The sequence below is a fragment of the Polypterus senegalus genome, chromosome 4 (assembly GCF_016835505.1).
Source record: "Polypterus senegalus isolate Bchr_013 chromosome 4, ASM1683550v1, whole genome shotgun sequence".
Classification (NCBI taxonomy): Eukaryota; Metazoa; Chordata; class Cladistia; order Polypteriformes; family Polypteridae; genus Polypterus; species Polypterus senegalus.
The window spans coordinates 122784266-122802729 of NC_053157.1; the positions used below are offsets into that span (position 1 = coordinate 122784266).

At 39.6% G+C, this 18464-nt stretch overlaps 1 protein-coding gene across 3 annotated transcripts in view; it reads right to left on the reverse strand.

Annotated features, from left to right (window-relative positions):
* adad1 (adenosine deaminase domain containing 1 (testis-specific)) overlaps positions 1-18464 on the reverse strand; it is a 137126-nt gene that overhangs the window by 13426 nt on the left and 105236 nt on the right. For 2 of the 3 annotated variants that reach the window (XM_039751235.1, XM_039751234.1), the window contains one exon: positions 9912-10044. The exons of the other annotated variant lie outside the window; for it this stretch is intronic. In XM_039751235.1, the coding sequence (XP_039607169.1) occupies positions 9912-10044 (133 nt within the window). The remainder of the gene's footprint in view (positions 1-9911; positions 10045-18464) is intronic. 3 annotated transcript variants of the gene reach the window in all.

Consider the following 18464-nt stretch of genomic DNA (forward strand, 5'->3'; position numbering starts at 1 on the left):
ACATCATACCAACAGTAAAATATGGTGGTGGTAGTGTGATGGTCTGTGGTTGTTTTGCTGATTCAGGAACTGGAAGGCTTGCTGTGATAGATGGAACCATGAATTCTACTGTCTACCAAAAAATCCTGAAGGAGAATGTCCGGCCATCTGTTCGTCAACTCAAGCTGAAGCGATCTTGGGTGCTGCAACAGTACAATGACCCAAAACACACCAGCAAATCCACCTCTGAATGGCTGAAGAAAAACAAAATGAAGACTTTGGAGTGGCCTAGTCAAAGTCCTGACCTGAATCCAATTGAGATGCTATGGCATGACCTTAAAAAGGCGGTTCATGCTAGAAAACCCTCAAATAAAGCTGAATTACAACAATTCTGCAAAGATGAGTGGGCCAAAATTCCTCCAGAGCTGTAAAGACTCATTGCAAGTTATCGCAAACGCTTGATTGCAGTTATTGCTGCTAAGGGTGGCCCAACCAGTTATTAGGTTCAGGGGGCAATTACTTTTTCACACAAGGCCATGTAGGTTTGGATTTTTTTTCTCCCTAAATAATAAAAACCATCATTTAAAAACTGCATTTTGTGTTTACTTGCATTATATTTGACTAATGGTTAAATGTGTTTAATGATCAGAAACATTTTGTGTGACAAACATGCAAAAGAATAAGAAATCAGGAAGGGGGCAAATAGTTTTTCACACCACTGTATACAGTTCATATGGTCTGGAACGGATTAATTGTATTTACATACAATCCTATGGGGGAAACTGCTTCGGTTCATGACCAAATCGGTTTACGACCAGAGTTTTGGAACAAATTATGGTCGTGAACCGAGGTTCCACTGTATAGAAAAAGTTATACCTCTTATAACATTGCAAGATGCTGAAAAATTAGTTCATGCTTTTGTTTTCAGATTACAGATTACTGTAATGCACTCCTCTCAGGACTACCAAAAAAAGACATCAATCGATTGCAACTAGTGCAGAATGCAGCTAGTAGAATCTTAACTCGGAAAAGAAAATGTGAGCACATCACCCCAGTTTTGATGTCACTACACTGGTTACCTGTGTAATTTAGAATTGACTTTAAAATACTGCTTATGGTTTAGTTTACAAAGCCTTAAATAATCTCACTCCATCTTATATTTCGGAATGTCTTACACCTTATACTCCAAATCGTAACCTTAGATCTTCAAATCTTCTTAACATAATTCATTTTTTTGTAAAAACTTGATTGCTATGTATGGATTATAATGAAATTAATAATAAAAAAAAAGATCTTCAAATGAGTGTCTACTTAGAATTCCAAGAGCTAAACTTAAAAGAAGTGGTGAGGCGGCCTTCTGCTGTTATGCACCAAAAATCTGGAATAGCTTGCCAATAGGAATTTGCCAGGCTAATATAATACAGTGGAACACTTTAAAACACTGCTGAAAACAGATTACTATAACATGGTTTTCTCATAGCTTCATCTTAAGTTTAATCCTGATGCTCTGTATATTCAATTAATTATTATTATTCATATTGGCTCCAAAATTCGTACTAACCCCTACTTTCTCTTCTGTTCTTTTTCCGGTTTTCTCCACTGGGGGGATTTGCACCACCACCACCACCACCTAATCAAAGCACTGTGATGTCCCTACATTGATTAAAGGCCAGAAGTCCACATGACCATCATCATCAAATTCTTCCATGAGAACCCTGAATACAATGAGGACTGATTGAGGTCATTTATGTTATCTATGCCTAGAGGGGGCTGGGTGGTCTTGTGGCTTGGAACCCCTGCAGATTTTATTTTTTTCTCCAGCCATCTGGAGTTGTTTTTTTTTTTCTCTTACTTTTATTCTATGTTAACTAGCGTTCCCTAATTTTAATTATTTTGTCTTTTTTCTCTTACATCATCATTTAAAGCACTTTGAGTTATATTGTTTGTATGAAAATGTGTTATATAAATAAATGTTGTTGTTGGCAGCTTTGGACAGGGGTTATGCCGCGGGATAGGTATGTACTCCTGCAAAGTTTTATTAATTTCTAAGATAACCAGAAGCAAATCCCAAGGGCTGAACCAGGGTATAACTCCATGTATAAAATTCAGCCACTACTTGACACTGTGGAACCAACATATAAACAATTTTATCAGCCTGGCTGTAATTTGTCTGTGGATGAATCTATGAGCATCACAGTTAGGAGACTTGGGTTCGCTTCCCAGGTCCTCCCTGCGTGGAGTTTGCATGTTCTCCCCGTGTCTGCGTGGGTTTCGTCTGGATATTCCGGTTTCCTCCCACTGTCCAAAGACATGAAGGTTAGGTGCACTGGCGATTATAAATTGTCCCTAGTGTGTGTGTGTGTGTGTCCTGCGGTGGGCTGGTGCCCTGCTCAGGGATTTTTTCCTGCCTTGCACCCTGTGCTGGCTGGGATTGGCTCCAGTAGACCACCATGATCCTGTAGTTAGGATATAGCGGGTTGGATAATGGATGGATGGATCTATGATAAAATACAAGCAATGCCTTTTTTTCACCCAGTATATTCCAGACAAGCCCACAAAGTATGGTATAAAGGATTTTGTACTGGCTGAAGCAAACACTGGTTTCTGCCTGAAAGTAACATATAAAGGAAAGTACTCCTTTCATAGAGACTGTCCCTTGACAAGTCAGGATGTGCTGGAGCTACCTCAGGGCTATGTTGTGTACATAGACAATTTCTATACATCATCAGTCATAAGTGGTACCACACCGTGTACCATCGCATGCATGAGATTGCACTCACAAATGTGTATATAATGTTCAAGCAGGCAAACAATGACAGCACCAATGACTGCAACAGATTTCCGCAAGAAGGTGGTCAACGACTTGCTGGTAGAGTATGTTCCAGTGCCTTTTGCAAAGCAAGGAAGGCCACCTCAAAGAAAAGTGCCAGACAGGCTGACTGAGCACCACTTTCCTGCAACATGCGAGGACAAAAAGTATAAACCTGACTGTGTTGTGTGCAGCAACAGACAAATGAAAAGGAGGCACCACTGCAACACATATTGTAAATAATGCAATGTGGCAATGCATGCAATTGGCTGTTTGAGCATTATCATACTTTGCAGGATTGTGCTGCATAATGCAATCTCATACAACGTGCAAGCCAGTAACATCTGTCAAAAATACATATTTTCTATTGATCTGATGTATTAAGCCATTGCTTTGTGTTCTTTTTAAAAACAAAGTGAGTTTTTGAAAAAAATATTGAACCCCGTGAGAAAAGAAAAACAAAAATCAGCCTTAAAAGAGTTAAGAGCTGAACCATTTCAATTTAAGAAAAATAAGAATTAAAGGAGACAGGTTTGAAGTGTTTACAGTATTTAGCACAGTGGATCAAAACTTTTAGTTTATAATGAGTTCATCAAAAACACGGGGACACAAAAACTTGTTGAGGGTAAAAAGTTTTTCAGAGATCCATAGGCATATGGGATAAGCTACCAAGTAGTGTGGTAGACAGTAGGACTTTTGAGAATTAAAAAAAAAAAAAAAAATGGTTTGACAGATGGCCAGGACCATTACCTGGCCGGGAGGAAAGAGCACATTTGAGACATCATATCTATCTCAAAACTCCCCATGGTTGCTACAGTAACAAGGATCCCACAGGGTATGCCGGGGTTTGTAGTTTGGAGCAGCCCTGTTGGGTTCAGTGGGCGCCACCAGTGGGTGCTGCAGGTACACGTTGAGCCCTTTATGGCACCACTTATGCCACACCTGGAAGAAGGATAAAACACACCTACAGCACTTCCAGGTGCACTATAACAGGAGTCTCCTCACCCCCTATTGAGGAGCCAGAGTCATGAGTACAGTAGGTGGACAAAGCTTGTGGGAGGAGGAGTGAAGACACAGACAGAGAGAAAGCGGGAAGAAGACAACTGTGCTTGTTTGTACATTTGGTGCTTTGTACTGTGCTGTGTAGTGAGGAGTAACAGAAAAGCACATCTCCACTTAAATAAAGGCAGGTTGTCTGGGAAGCCTTGTCTCTCTGCCTGTCTGTGACAGGGTTGGGGGAGTTGTATACTCCCTGGTGATCCACGGTGGATTGAACTAGCAAGCTTTGTTGCACTGAATAGCATGCTCTCGTCTAGAGTGATTTAATATTCTAATAAGAATGACTACTTTTACATATTGTGCAATATGTAAAGAACTGTCACTTTGGATAAACAGGTATAAAAACTGAGCACAAGAAGCAGCTGGCAATTTACTGAAACTGCCTGCAAATTATTGGGGAAGAATTTCCAATAACAATTGGATCAAAACTAAACTTACACCTTTTTATTAATCAGAGCACATTATTGATTGTTGACAGGCTGTCATGTGCAACCAAGTTGTAGCAGCTGTCAACTAATTCTTGGCCCTTGTTTGCTATTAGTATCAACCACTTTTGTCCATCCATCCTTTTCTGCTTATCTGAGCGGGTCGAGGGGGCAGTAGCTTGAGCAGAGATGCCCAGACTTCCCTCTCCCCAGCCACTTCTACTAGCACTTCCAGGGGAATCCCTAGATGTTCCCAGGCCAGCCGAGAGACATATTCCCTCCAGTGTGTCCTGGGTCTTCCAGGAGGCAGCCCTGGGGAACACTTCACCAGGGATTTGTCCAGGAGGCATCCTGATAAGATGCCCAAGCCACCTCATCTGAGCAGTGGAGCAGTGGCTCTACTCTGAGCTCCTCTTGGATGACCGAGCTTCTCACCCTATCTTTAAGGGAAAACCTAGACATCCTGTGGAGGAAACTCATTTTAGCCGCTTGCATTCGCGATCTCGTTCTTTCAGTCACTACCCACAGCTCATGATTGTGATGCAGCATTTTTTTTTCAACAGTATGTCGAATCAGCTATTTTTTGCTCATTATGTGTAATTGGCAGATCCAAGTGTAACTTTCCAATCTCTAGTTGATGTTATGATTGAAATTATAAGCCACATATATGTATACAGCTCTTATAACTTTTCCTTTACGTGGTTAAGGCAAGTTATGGAACAGTGTAATATTTTGCAGCCTTGCAAGGGTAACAATTGTGAGCCAGTTGTTAAAAAGGATGTTAAAAGTCTCGCTTAAGTTCCGTGGTAACAACCCAGTTTTGTAATTGTTGTGACTCAACTCAATTCAGCTGGGAGATGAATGTGTAGGGCTTAAAAAATCCCACATAAACAGCTGCTGAAAAATTTGTAACAGCTGAAGAAGTATGGTATCAAAAAATACAACTTTGGAAAGGTTAAGTCAAAGTCCAGACCTAAGCCTCACTAAGGTGCTGATAAGGAAAGTTATATCTGTAACAATACATCTGCTGTATGAAAAGTATACCTTGAAGCATGTGAAAGATATGCATGTGTTAGGGAAAAGTTAACCATATTGGAACAAGGTATTTGCTACAAATTTGGTAAGACCTTTGAAATTACAGAATAGAATACACCGACTTTCAACAACTTTCATTACATACCAGTAAAAACAGCATTCTTTGGTTATATTTGTTCACTTTTTTGTAAATAGAAGAAACTCTCTTGAATGTTGAAAAAGACATAAAAAAGGATCACACACACACACACACTCTTCAGTAGTAAATGCCACCAAGTCATCTGTTTGCAATTCATTCCAAGATACTGGAGTAGAGTTTGGTGGAGTTTCACATTCAGAGCAGCTCTGTAACATTGCAACTGCAAATCTACTTAAGAGAACCACCAGTGCCCAGAGCTGAAAAACCTACTGTGCACTGACTGACCAATAACGCAGATTTCCTTGTTCCTGTGGAAGCATGAAGAGCATATTTTTTTTCTGTATCATACAAGAATGTAAAGATTGTTTAGTATGGCTTTTTCATTTACTCAAAGAGAAAAGAAAGGTGATAAACCTGAAATACTTAATTTGCAATAGCAGCTTGCCGAAAATGCAAATTCAGTTCACTTAATTCAATTTCATTCTGTTGTTTGATTTATGTTTACATTAAAATATGCAGGGGATAGTTACATACTTGCATTTATATGATATGTGCTATGCAAATATATACATACTGTGGCAGACGGCCGGGTCCCATGACCGGCCAGGACGCCTCTTAATAATAATTCTGTGCACTTATATAGCACTTTTCTCACTACTTAAAGTGCTTAGCAATTGCAGGTTAAGGGCTTTGCTCAAGAACCCAACAGAACAGAGTCCCTTTTGGCATTTTACGGGATTCGAACCCTTCAATATATATTCAAGGCGAGCAGTCTTGGACAGTGCAATACCTCCCTCCCTGGACACTGGATGGCCGGCCCCCTGGGTTGGAGTAGTGCCTCAGCCTCCCGCAGGGCCCCATGGGATATGGAGTTCTCCACAGCCCTGTTGGGTTCTGCAGGTGCCACCAGGGGGTGCTGCAGCAGGAGCTGTTGGACCCTTCTGGGCACTAGTGTAGCCACACCCGGAAGTGCAGCTGGATGTCGGCAATCAAACACCTGGAGCACTTCCGGGTGCCCAATAAAAGGGCACAGCAACCACCACTCCACGGCCAGAGTAGTGTGGAGGAGGACGAGGTTGCCTGGGAGGAGTGGTGATACAGGAGAAAAAATGTGTGGTGTACTTGGTGTTTTGGGACTGTGTTGTGGCTGGGGGACGCTGGGGGACACTGGGAAGACGTACCCTCCAGCTGAAGAAAAATAAAAGTCGTTTTATTTTAAACGTGCCTCCATGCCCTTCTGTGTCGGGTCAGGCGCCTACATAGCGCCTTTTGTTACAATGCATTATGTATATTGAATCTATCAAAATATGTAACACTGTACGGAGATACAAATATTTAAATTACTAATAATTCGTTGCAAACTTGTAATCCATATACTGTTGACTATGACGTTGTGATCTGGGGCTTTATGCTTTTAAGACAGAAGAACATTTTTAGAAGTAAGAATTCTTTTTCAAATTCTTGGGTTCTGGGATGGCTTGCTGGAGCAAACTCTGGTAGTTTAAACCTGCTTAAGCAGTTTATTTTTTGCTGGTGCACAGTATTACATAAAAACAGGATTATAAAACCGACTACAAGATATAATCATTCAGTATACTTTAAGTAAATGAAGAATATATTCTGTAGCAACTTGCCATAACTTATTTGAAAATAAATATCTTGCACTTTAAACTTCAACTAATAATTAACAAGCGCTTTTAGCAATGAAAACATTTTTGAGCAATTGCTCAATAAACAGAATTATACTTCCCCAATCCTTGTAAGCTATATGTGAACAAACCACATGACACAAGAAATAAGTCTGCAGAGAGACTGAAACTGAACTTAGATCAGCTATTTTTCTTTTAAAAAATGAGTAATCTGACTTGGTCAGTAAAGACTCAATCAATGTATCTCTACATAGAAACATAATGACAAATGGCAAAAAAAAAAACACTCCTAGTTAAAAAAAAAAAAATTGAAATATTTCTTGCGCTAGTGATAAATGTAAATGTTGCTGTTATAGTTTGAACCATCTGAACCAGTAAGGACTACGCATTTGCTTGTGCATTTTCTCATGTGTGCTGACGCCATGTGCAGACTCATGATAGCAAAACATGCACTAAAGTGATTGAAATAGTAATTTAACATATGAATAACAAATGTGGCAGTGAAGCAGATGTGTGAACACCCATTTTGAGAGCTACCAGGGTTTTTGGCATTAAAAAGTGGCCACATGAGAAAGCAGAGCATAAGGACACTATGGCATCTGTATAGTCTCTTCCAGCTCAAGCCGCAGAGACTAAAACTTATATTAAAAAAATTTTCTTGGCCAAGTTGATTCAAGTGAAGCAATTCTTGCCCATGCAAAGTGAAATGCTATTTCAAATATATGTTACGAAGACCACCAGGACAGGTTTTCCTAAATTCTGATTCTACATTATGTGTCACTTGGGGAACCCTCACACCAAAGGTTACATGCTGAAGGACCAACGCTATAGTGGGAATTACCAAAAAGGTCCATAATATCAATATTTGAAATCTCAAATATTTTCAGTTTTGAAAGGAAATAAATGCTCTACTGGTAAGTCATTCTGGTAGTAATTTTTATATTAGGAATTGAGATTGGACAGTCAGACATGTATTTTTTAATGATATAAAAATAACTTAATTTGGTTAATAAAGGTTTTAAAGTTTTTTTAATATCATGGTTGCAATATTAAGGTGAGGTATAGTTGCATAGCATCTTAATTACTTCTAATATAGGCGGTTTAAAATGTCAATCTTATTTTCAGTTTCACCAAACAAAATCTGATGCCAGGCTGCGAAAACTTGCAAACCACTTATGAAGTTAGTGTTGAGCCCTGTTAATATAGTACAGACCTATCTAATCACGATTTGATCACCAAAAACACAAGTTAATTCCAGATTTAAAGGAGGGGGTATTTATTTTTTTTTAAAGAAGTTACGGTTTTGTTTAGAAGTAGTGCTTCATTCAAATAGGAAGACGGCATAGCTATAATAAAGTGTCATTTGTGTGATGAAAAAATGGTAGAAGGGTGATCATTTAGGATATTTTTGCAGCCACAGCAACTGATTGACCTATAATCACTGGGACCACTATGAACTCTCCTAATATAAGAAAAGCATTATACAGGAAAATATGAGGCAATCTTTCCAACTATTAAAGTTGGAAAAATGGTCCATGCAAAGATGTGTGGTATAGTGGGTCTGCGGATTCATAAAAAAAGGCCAGTTTTAAATAAATCCAGATAGCAGTTTCAGTCTCTGTAAGCACAACTGAATGACCATGGGGAGTTAATGAGGGAATTGGGGCATTCTCAATCGTTTCATCAGCTTCCTGCGGTGTGTGATTAAGGTGCTATGCCCACGGAGCCGTATAAGTACGGGTCGGCACAGGGAAAGAGGATCGAAGATTGAAAGGGAAAAAAAAAAAATCACATAGAAAGAAATAATTAAGGTTAAGATGTGAAGAGCAGTCTCGGGATGATGATCTGGATACGTGGAAGGGGGAGCAGCAATAGCTGGGGCACCTCAAAGACGCGTAGGCTGTGGCGCTCTAGGGGCTGGTTCGCCTCACAGAATACAGCCAAGACGGGGTTTGGAGGAGAAGTTCGTGGCTGCCGAGTCTCCACGAGTGATGGGTGAGCTGGGGAGATGAAGGAGGTGGTGAGATAAGATCGGGTGGAGTTAGTGACTGCATTTTAACCTCTGATTTTAATGGATTTATTTATTATGGTTTTTATTCCCCATTTTCACTTGGTTTTTATGGATTTATTTATGGACATTTGGAACACTGCACTGTTGACACTTTTTGTTCTGTTTGGATTTGGTTTTTAATAAAAGCACATTGGCACTTTTCCACCAACCCCTTGCTCTGTGTGAGATTTGTTCCCATTTGTCAGCTAATCTCTGTCATAACTATCGATGGTGTTGGGTTCTAGAGGCTCCCATATGTGAAGGGTAAGTATGAAGGGGACCCGCATCGTCACAAGAGGACAATCCTAAGCACACTTGTAACAGTTGAAGCATGGTATCAGGATGGGATAGTAATGTTTGGGGGGAAAAAATACAACCATGGAAAGGTTAAGTCAAAGTCCAGACCTAAGCCTCACTAAGGTCCTGATAAGGAAATTTAAATGATTTATGGATAAACAAAATACAGTACCTTCAAACATTAAAGAACTGATACAGAGCTGTAAAGAGGATTGAGTTAAAAAACAATTCATATAGAAAATAACACTTCAATTATTGTTTCTAAAATTCTACAAACTACTGAATGACAGGATATACTTAACTTTAATGCGGTGTCTGTATGTTGGCATATTATGAGGTTAGATTTTTCTAATTTTATAACTAACAAGGACGATATGAGTTTTACTTTTGTCATAATATGTAAAGCCACACAAGAAAGAGGGAAATTCAGTCTTTACATTACTACATTACATAACAAAATAAAAAATACCTTTCCTTCTTTGTATGTCACACAATTAAGCAGATCTTTTCTGTTTGCTTCTTTTGCAACCAATTTGAAACGACTCCACATAGCAGCCTTACACAGACGGCTTGCCATTCCTGCACCAGTTTTAAAGGGTGAGCTGAATGGTAGAACAAAAGAATTAACTTGAATAAAAAGAACAAACATTATGAATATGAAAACTGATATCTGAGCAACCAACTAATCATAATCTATGTTCATTAACCTACATGAATGAAAGTAAGCAAAATTATCAATTGATTAGAGATTTCCACATGTATAAATGGAAATGAGATGGTACCATCAGATAATTTTTGCAATAGCTTCTTAACTTACACATGTATAATTTTAGTAGTGATAAAGAAAGTTATAGTCAATGCATATTTTGAAATCCAATGTGCTACAGTATACAAATAAAGCTACTATAAATAAATGGAGGTTTGGCTCCAAGTTTAATATTACTTAAATCTATGTGAACAATAAAGACGAGCTGTGGATTTGATTGGCCCAGGAAGAGTGTTTATTGAAAAACCTTCATATAGATGTCCACCACATCTTTACATTCGGCTGACCAAGCAATATATATTAAGTATTCTATTCCTGGTTGGTCACACAATGAAGTTAAGAACAATGTTTGTAAAGCATGGAATGAATTTATGATACCGCACCACTTTAAATGTGGGGTTCATGTCCACTCCGTAGAAGACAAAGCCACTCTTGCCATCCTGAAGCATCTTGGACACATCCATTGTTCCCTGTAAGGTGTATATATATGGGCACCTCATTTTCGAGAAGCACAAAAATTAGTGAGTCACTAAATCTATAACTCACTTGCCAAACATTTTCAAAGGAGAAACATTAAAATGGACCTTCTCCCAGGAATCATTTATTGAGTCCTGGGATGTCTGGAAAGCCCAAAGGCGAATCTTTTAAAAACAGATATTAAATTGACCCAATGCATTTGTCTTATACCCAACCATTTATAAACATTATTTAGGTACCGTTTTGTTTGTAAAACACGGTAAAGCAAACTCTAATGCCCAAATATATCAATAATAAATTCAGATTAATGTCTAATCTGTGTTCAAACTGTTGAATCAGACAGGAGCCAAAGACTCACCACCTTACGATGAATTAGGTCAATTATTAAGGTGACAATTTTTACCATTAAAATTTTATGAACATTCTTGCTGTTTTTATTTACTATGCTATCTAAAGTGTAACTGTTTTGAAGACAGTACAGGGGGAAATGTTGCTTTGTGAAAAACATGCAAAACTTAGACATGTAAAAGCTGTAACTGTGGAGCTCCCTGGACTATTGTCCATACATGGGAGTAAATCTGGCAAATACCCTCAAATTTACTTTGAATGAATAGGACATAACAGTGCAGAGGACAAGGCTGTAACACTAGTGATAGAAAACGGAGCAAACAGAATAAAAGCTGTAGATACACTGCAGAAAACAAGGAGACGAGACTATTATAACTGACAACGGAGGCACAAGTATATAAGATATACGAGGGGGTACCCAAAAATAACTGGAATTGGAAAAAAAATTTTTTAATAATTTTTACTTACTGAAACTTTAGTCTCCTTCAAAGTACTCTCCATGTGAATGAATGCATTTGTCCCAACAGTTTTCCCACTGGTGGAAACATTTTTTCATTGCTGAAGAGGAACGCTGTACAATGCCTGCAGTAATATTTCTTTGACTTTCTCCACAGTACAAAAGCACTTTCCTCAGAGTTCTTTTTACATATGCAGGAACAACAAAAAGTCAAGTGACAATTTAGTCTCGTTTGAAACGCGAACACCACTCGTAGGTCTGTGTTTTACTTAAAGCTTTCTCTTTAAAAGCAATTTCAAGCATCACTACAGTTTCAGCAGCTGTTTTCCATAACAGAAAACTAAATTTAAATGCAGACTTGCTGTTCTTTATGGTCACCCATCACATAAATCGCAGAAACATGTTTAATAAGCACCAAGAAAAACTGACATGGAATACCGTACCAACAATACAGAGCAATGCCACAGAATACTGTAAGTATGCTACACCTAACAGTGAAATTCACAACTAAGCCTAGATTGTGCGCCAGGTACAAATTCCACAAATTTTTGTGTATGCCCTCTTACACTGTATGTTGCACTGACTTTTTTCATTCTTCCTTTAATTTCATGATAAATGTGTGCATTTATGTACTTTGAAAACAAATAATAACCTCTGTGTATGGAGGAGCCAGTCCGAATACATTTCTAACAAATTTCACATAAATGTTAGTTTAGACAGAATAAGAATAGTATGTTAATTTTTTGTAATTCCATGGATAATGGAAGGTTTTAATTTTTATTGTTTAAATTGGCATCCTAATTAAATAATTTAAACACTGTTTAATGTAGAAGGCAGAAATATATGCAGTTCTGAAATAACACCATAGAAGCAGAACATTCAATTTCAGCAAACACCACATTCCTTTAGATGAACAAGTTCTTGTCTATAAAATGTATACGTTTTTAGCTAGAAAAATAATTATCTTAAACCCAGAAAATCAACCTTGACCGACAAGAGTGCTCCACCTGAAATGCAGAATTATCTGGAGGAAGTTAGGCAGGGCGTTTTCACTGGCATACCTGTTCAGTTCTGGCAAGCCAGAGTTGCTATGGGTCCTAAAATTAATCATGTTGAAAAGTGGCAACTTATGACATCAAAGTGTAGAAGCAAGCATACATATCTGATGCCTGCACTAATGAAGCAATGAAACACACCAGAATAATCACAAACACCTGTGATGTGAATTGTCCCCAACATTCTGGAGTCCTGAAATGGTGGGCGGGTTGGGGTTTGTATAAAAAGTGCAACTGAAATATATGCAGACTTAAGAAAGCAATGTGCACTTTGATCAATAATGAATGGTTTGATTTGTAATTTTAAACTGTGTAGGAAAGGGGTGAATTAAGGAAAAACATGTATACAGGTGCCGGTCATAAAATTAGAATATCATGACAAAGTTGATTTATTTAAGTAATTCCATTCAAAAAGTGAAACTTGTATATTAGATTCATTCATTACACACAGACTGATGTATTTCAAATGTTATTTCTTTTAATTTTGATGATTATAACTGACAACTAATGAAAGTCCCAAATTCAGTATCTCGGAAAATTAGAATATTGTGAAAAGGTTCAATATTGAAGACACCTGGTGCCACACTCTAATGAGCTAATTAACTCAAAACACCTGCAAAAGCCTTTAAATGATCTCTCAGTCTAGTTCTGTAGACTACACAATCATGGGGAAGACTGCTGACTTGACAGTTGTCCAAAAGACGACCATTGACACCTTGCACAAGGAGGGCAAGACACAAAAGGTCGTTGCTAAAGAGGCTGACTGTCCACAGAGCTCTATGTCCAAGCACATTAATAGAGAGGCGAAGGGAAGGACAAGATGTGGTAGAAAAATGTGTACAAGCAATAGGGATAACCACACCCTGGAGAAGATTGTGAAACAAAACCCATTCAAAACTGTGGGGGAGATTCACAAAGAGTGGACTGCAGCTGGAGTTAGTGCTTCAAGAACCACCACGCACAGACGTATGCAAGACATGGGTTTCAGCTGTCGCATTAATTGTGTCAAGCCACTCTTGAAAAAGAAACAGCGTCAGAAGCGTCTCGACTGGACTGCTGCTGTGTGGTCCAAAGTTATGTTCTCTGATGAAAGTAAATTTTGCATTTCCTTTGGAAATCAAGGTCCCAGAGTCTGGAGGAAGAGAGGAGAGGCACAGAATCCACGTTGCTTGAGGTCCAGTGTAAAGTTTCCACAGTCAGTGATGGTTTGGGGTGACATGTCATCTGCTGGTGTTGGTCCATTGTGTTTTCTGAGGTCCAAGGTCAACGCAGCCGTCTACCAGGAAGTTTTAGAGCACTTCATGCTTCCTGCTGCTGACGAACTTTATGGAGATGCAGATTTCATTTTCCAACAGGACCTGGCACCTGCACAAAGTGCCAAAACTACCAGTACCTGGTTTAAGGACCATGGTATCCCTGTTCTTGATTGGCCAGCAAACTCACCTGACCTTAACCCCATAGAAAATCTATGGGGTATTGTGAAGAGGAAGATGCAATACGCCAGACCCAACAATTCAGAAGAGCTGAAGGCCACTATCAGAGCAACATGGGCTCTCATAACACCTGAGCAGTGCCACAGACTGATTGACTCCATGCCACGCTGCATTGCTGCAGTAATCCAGGCCAAAGGAGCCCCAACTAAATATCGACTGCTGTACACGCTCATACTTTTCATGTTCATACCTTTCAGTTGGCCAACATTTCTAAAAATCCTTTTTTTTTTTGCATTGGTCTTAATTTATATTCTAATTTTCCGAGATACTGAATTTGGGACTTTCATTAGTTATCAGTTATAATTATCAAAATTAAAAGAAATAATCATTTGAAATACAAACCGGATTCCAAAAAAGTTGGGACACTATACAAATCGTGAATAAAAACTGAATGCAATGATGTGGAGGTGCCAACTTCTAATATTTTATTCAGAATAGAACACAAATCAGGGAACAAAAGTTTAAACTGAGAAAATGTATCATTTTAAGGGAAAAATATGTTGATTCAGAATTTCATAGTGTCAACACATCCCAAAAAAGTTGGGACAAGGCCATTTTCACCACTGTGTGGCATCTCCCCTTCTTCTTACAACACTCAACAGACGTCTAGGGACCGAGGAGACCAGTTTCTCAAGTTTAGAAATAGGAATGCTCTCCCATTCTTGTCTAATACAGGCCTCTAACTGTTCAATCGTCTTGGGCCTTCTTTGTCGCACCTTCCTCTTTATGATGCGCCAAATGTTCTCTATAGGTGAAAGATCTGGACTGCCGACTGGCCATTTCAGTACCGGATCCTTCTCCTACGCAGCCATGATGTTGTGATTGATGCAGAATGTGGTCTGGCATTATCTTGTTGAAAAATGCAGGGTCTTCCCTGAAAGAGATGATGTCTGGATGGGAGCATATGTTGTTCTAGAACCTGAATATATTTTTCTGCATTGATGGTGCCTTTCCAGACATGCAAGCTGCCCATGCCACACGCACTCATGCAACCCCATACCATCAGAGATGCAGGCTTCTGAACTGGCGTTGATAACAACTTGGGTTGTCCTTGTCCTCTTTGGTCCGGATGACATGGCGTCCCAGATTTCCAAAAGAACTTCGAATCGTGACTCGTCTGACCACAGAACAGTCTTCCATTTTGCCACACTCCAATTTAAATGATCCCTGGCCCAGTGACAACGCCTGAGCTTGTGGATCTTGCTTAGAAATAGCTTCTTCTTTGCACTGTAGAGTTTCAGCTGGCAACGGCGGATGACACGGTGGATTGTGTTCACTGACAATGGTTTCTGGAAGTATTCCTAAGCCCATTCTGTGATTTCCTTTACAGTAGCATTCCTGTTTGTGGTGCAGTGTTGTTTAAGGGCCCGGAGATCACGGGCATCCAGTATGGTTTTACGGCCTTGACCCTTACGCACAGAGATTGTTCCAGATTCTCGGAATCTTCGGATGATGTTATGCACAGTTGATGATGATAGATGCAAAGTCTTTGCAATTTTTCGCTGGGTAACACCTTTCTGATATTGCTCCACTATCTTTCTGCGCAACATTGTGGGAATTGGTGATCCTCTACCCATCTTGGCTTCTGAGAGACACTGCCACTCTGAGAAGCTCTTTTTATACCTAATCATGTTGCCAATTGACCTAATTAGTGTTTATTGGTCTTCCAGCTCTTCGTTATGCTCAAATTGACTTTTTCCAGCCTCTTATTGCTACTTGTCCCAACTTTTTTGGGATTTGTTGACACAAATTTTGAATCAACATATTTTTCCTTTAAAATGATACATTTACTCGGATTAAACGTTTGATCTGTCATCTACGTTCTATTACAAATAAAATGTTGACATTTGCCATCTCCACATCATTGCATTCAGTTTTTATTCACAATTTGTTTAGTGTCCCAACTTTTTTGGAATCCGGTTTGTACATCAGTCTGTGTGTAATGAATGAATCTAATATACAAGTTTCACTTTTTGAATGGAATTACTGAAATAAATCAACTTTGTCATGATATTCTAATTTTATGACCGGCACCTGTATGTCCCAAACATTATGGAGAGCACAGTATATTTTTTTTGATCATATTCAAAGAAATAACAAATTTACTGGAGTTTTAATGCATATTATAGGCAATTTATCAATGCTGACCACAAATTACTCTCATAAACATTAAAAGGGCCTGTACCTTTAACTTTTAGGTTGCGTCCCACAAAATCTCAGTCCCAAAGCACACCACTAATGCTGTACTATATGACATGACAATGTGCATAAGGATTTACAAATATTATAATTTTACACTAGAATCCCTGAAGCCTACAAAAAAACTAGTAATCCTGGCCCACCTTAAATTCCTTTGCACCTCTCCATTCAGTGCCTTTTGTTTTGTAAATGTGTCGATCAGCACAAGTAGCAAGCAGCCTTCTATCCCATCCCCACCACCGCTGCAGAAAGGGCAAAAAGCTCTCCCAGCTCAAGCATTGTTTATCGGGAAGTGAGGTACTTGGAGCTGTATAGGGTAAATAATATATCATTATTTGGAACACATGCATTTCATGGGTGTTCTGTGTCTACAAAGACCTATGTAAGTGTAGGATGACAGGAAATGCAAGACATGTTGAACACATACCTAAAAGATAAAAAGTTTTTTCATGTTTTAATACTAACAACAAAATTTTGACATGAAGTGGGTCACGGGTTCAATCCTGGCCGCTTTGCAGAATAAGCATTCTGAGTAGTGAGCTGCTCTTATTGTTACTATTATACAATAAAAACATACATTTGATGTGAGTCTGTAACAGCTGGTGTAAATGTACGGTACTTGTAATGGTTCCTACAGCAGTTTATGCCTCCTATAAAAGTTATCTTAAAAACGGTATTCTCAAATCAGTCAGAGCTGTACTTTTTAAACTTCTGAAGTCTTACTAAACAGGTAGAAAATTCTTTAGCTGTAATTTGGGAGACCCATTATATTGTATATGGTGTACCATAAGGATCTATTCTGGATCCACTGTTTTTTTTCCAATCTACATGATTCAATTAGGTTAGATTACCTCAAAGCATTAGGCGAGTTACCAAACCTATTTAGATGAGACATAGCTTTATTTATCTATAACACCAGACGACCCAGTCCTAGGTGAGGGATGAGACAAACAGCGGTTCAACAAAACCTCCTATGAAGAATAAAAAATTTGGACACCATTTTCCCTCACCCAGATGCGGGTCACCGGGGGCACCCCTCTGGAGCTGGGGCTCGATGGCGAGCGCCTGGTTGTCGGGCCTGCACCCATGGGGCTCAGCCGTGCACAGCCCGAAGAGGCAACGTGGGTCCCCCTTCCCATGGGCTCACCACCTAGGGGAGGGGCCAAGGAGGTCGAGGTACAGAGTGAGTTGGGTGGTGGCCAAAGGCGGGGACCTTGGCGGTCCGATCCTTGGCTACAGAAGCTGGCTCTTGGGACGTGGAATGTCATGGAAGGAGCTAATGCACAAGGTCGAGAGGTTCCGGCTAGATACAGTCGTGCTCACCTCGACGCACAGCTTGAACTCTGGAACCAATCTCCTCCAGAGGGGCTGGACTCTGTACCACCCTGGAGTTGACCCCGGTGAGAGGCGCCAAGCGGGTGTGAGCATACTTATTGCCCCCCAACTTGGAGCCTGTTCATTAGGGTTTACCCTGGTGGATGAAAAGGTAGCTCAATTCACCTTTGGGTGGGGGGACAGGTCCCAACTGTGCGTATGCGCCGAACAGCAGTTTGGAATACCCACCCTTTTTGGAGTCACTGGAGGGGGTGCTAGAGGGCATACCTTCTGGGGACTCCCTCGTTCTACTGGGAGACTTCAATGCTCACGTGGGCAATGACAGTGAGACCTGGAAGGGCATGATTGGGAGGAATGATCCCCCACCCCCCGATCTGAACCTGAGTGGTGTTTTGTTATTGGACTTCTGTGCTCATCATGGATTTTCCATAACGAACACGATGTTCAAGCATAGGGGTATGCATATGTTCACTTAACAATATTGCTCCATCCTACATGTTAAAATGCCTATCCCCCTACATTCCAAATTGTAACCTTTGATCTTCAAATGGAGGTCTGCTTATAATTCCAAGAGCCAAACTTAAAAGTAGAGAGGCAGCCTTTTGCTGTTATGCACATAAAATCTGGAATACTTTACTGATAGAAAAACAGCAGGCTAATACTATGGAATATTTATTTAAAAAATATGCTAAAACCACATTATTTGCTTTTTCATAGCTACATTTTAGTTTTATCCCTGGCAGACTATACAAGCATAGAATTATATTATTCAGGGATCCGCAATATATACTAATCTCTACTATTCTCTGATGTCGTTTCCGGTTCTTCTGTGGTGGTGATCTGTACCACCACCACCTGATGAAGGCAGGTGCCTCAGCTGTCTATGAGACCG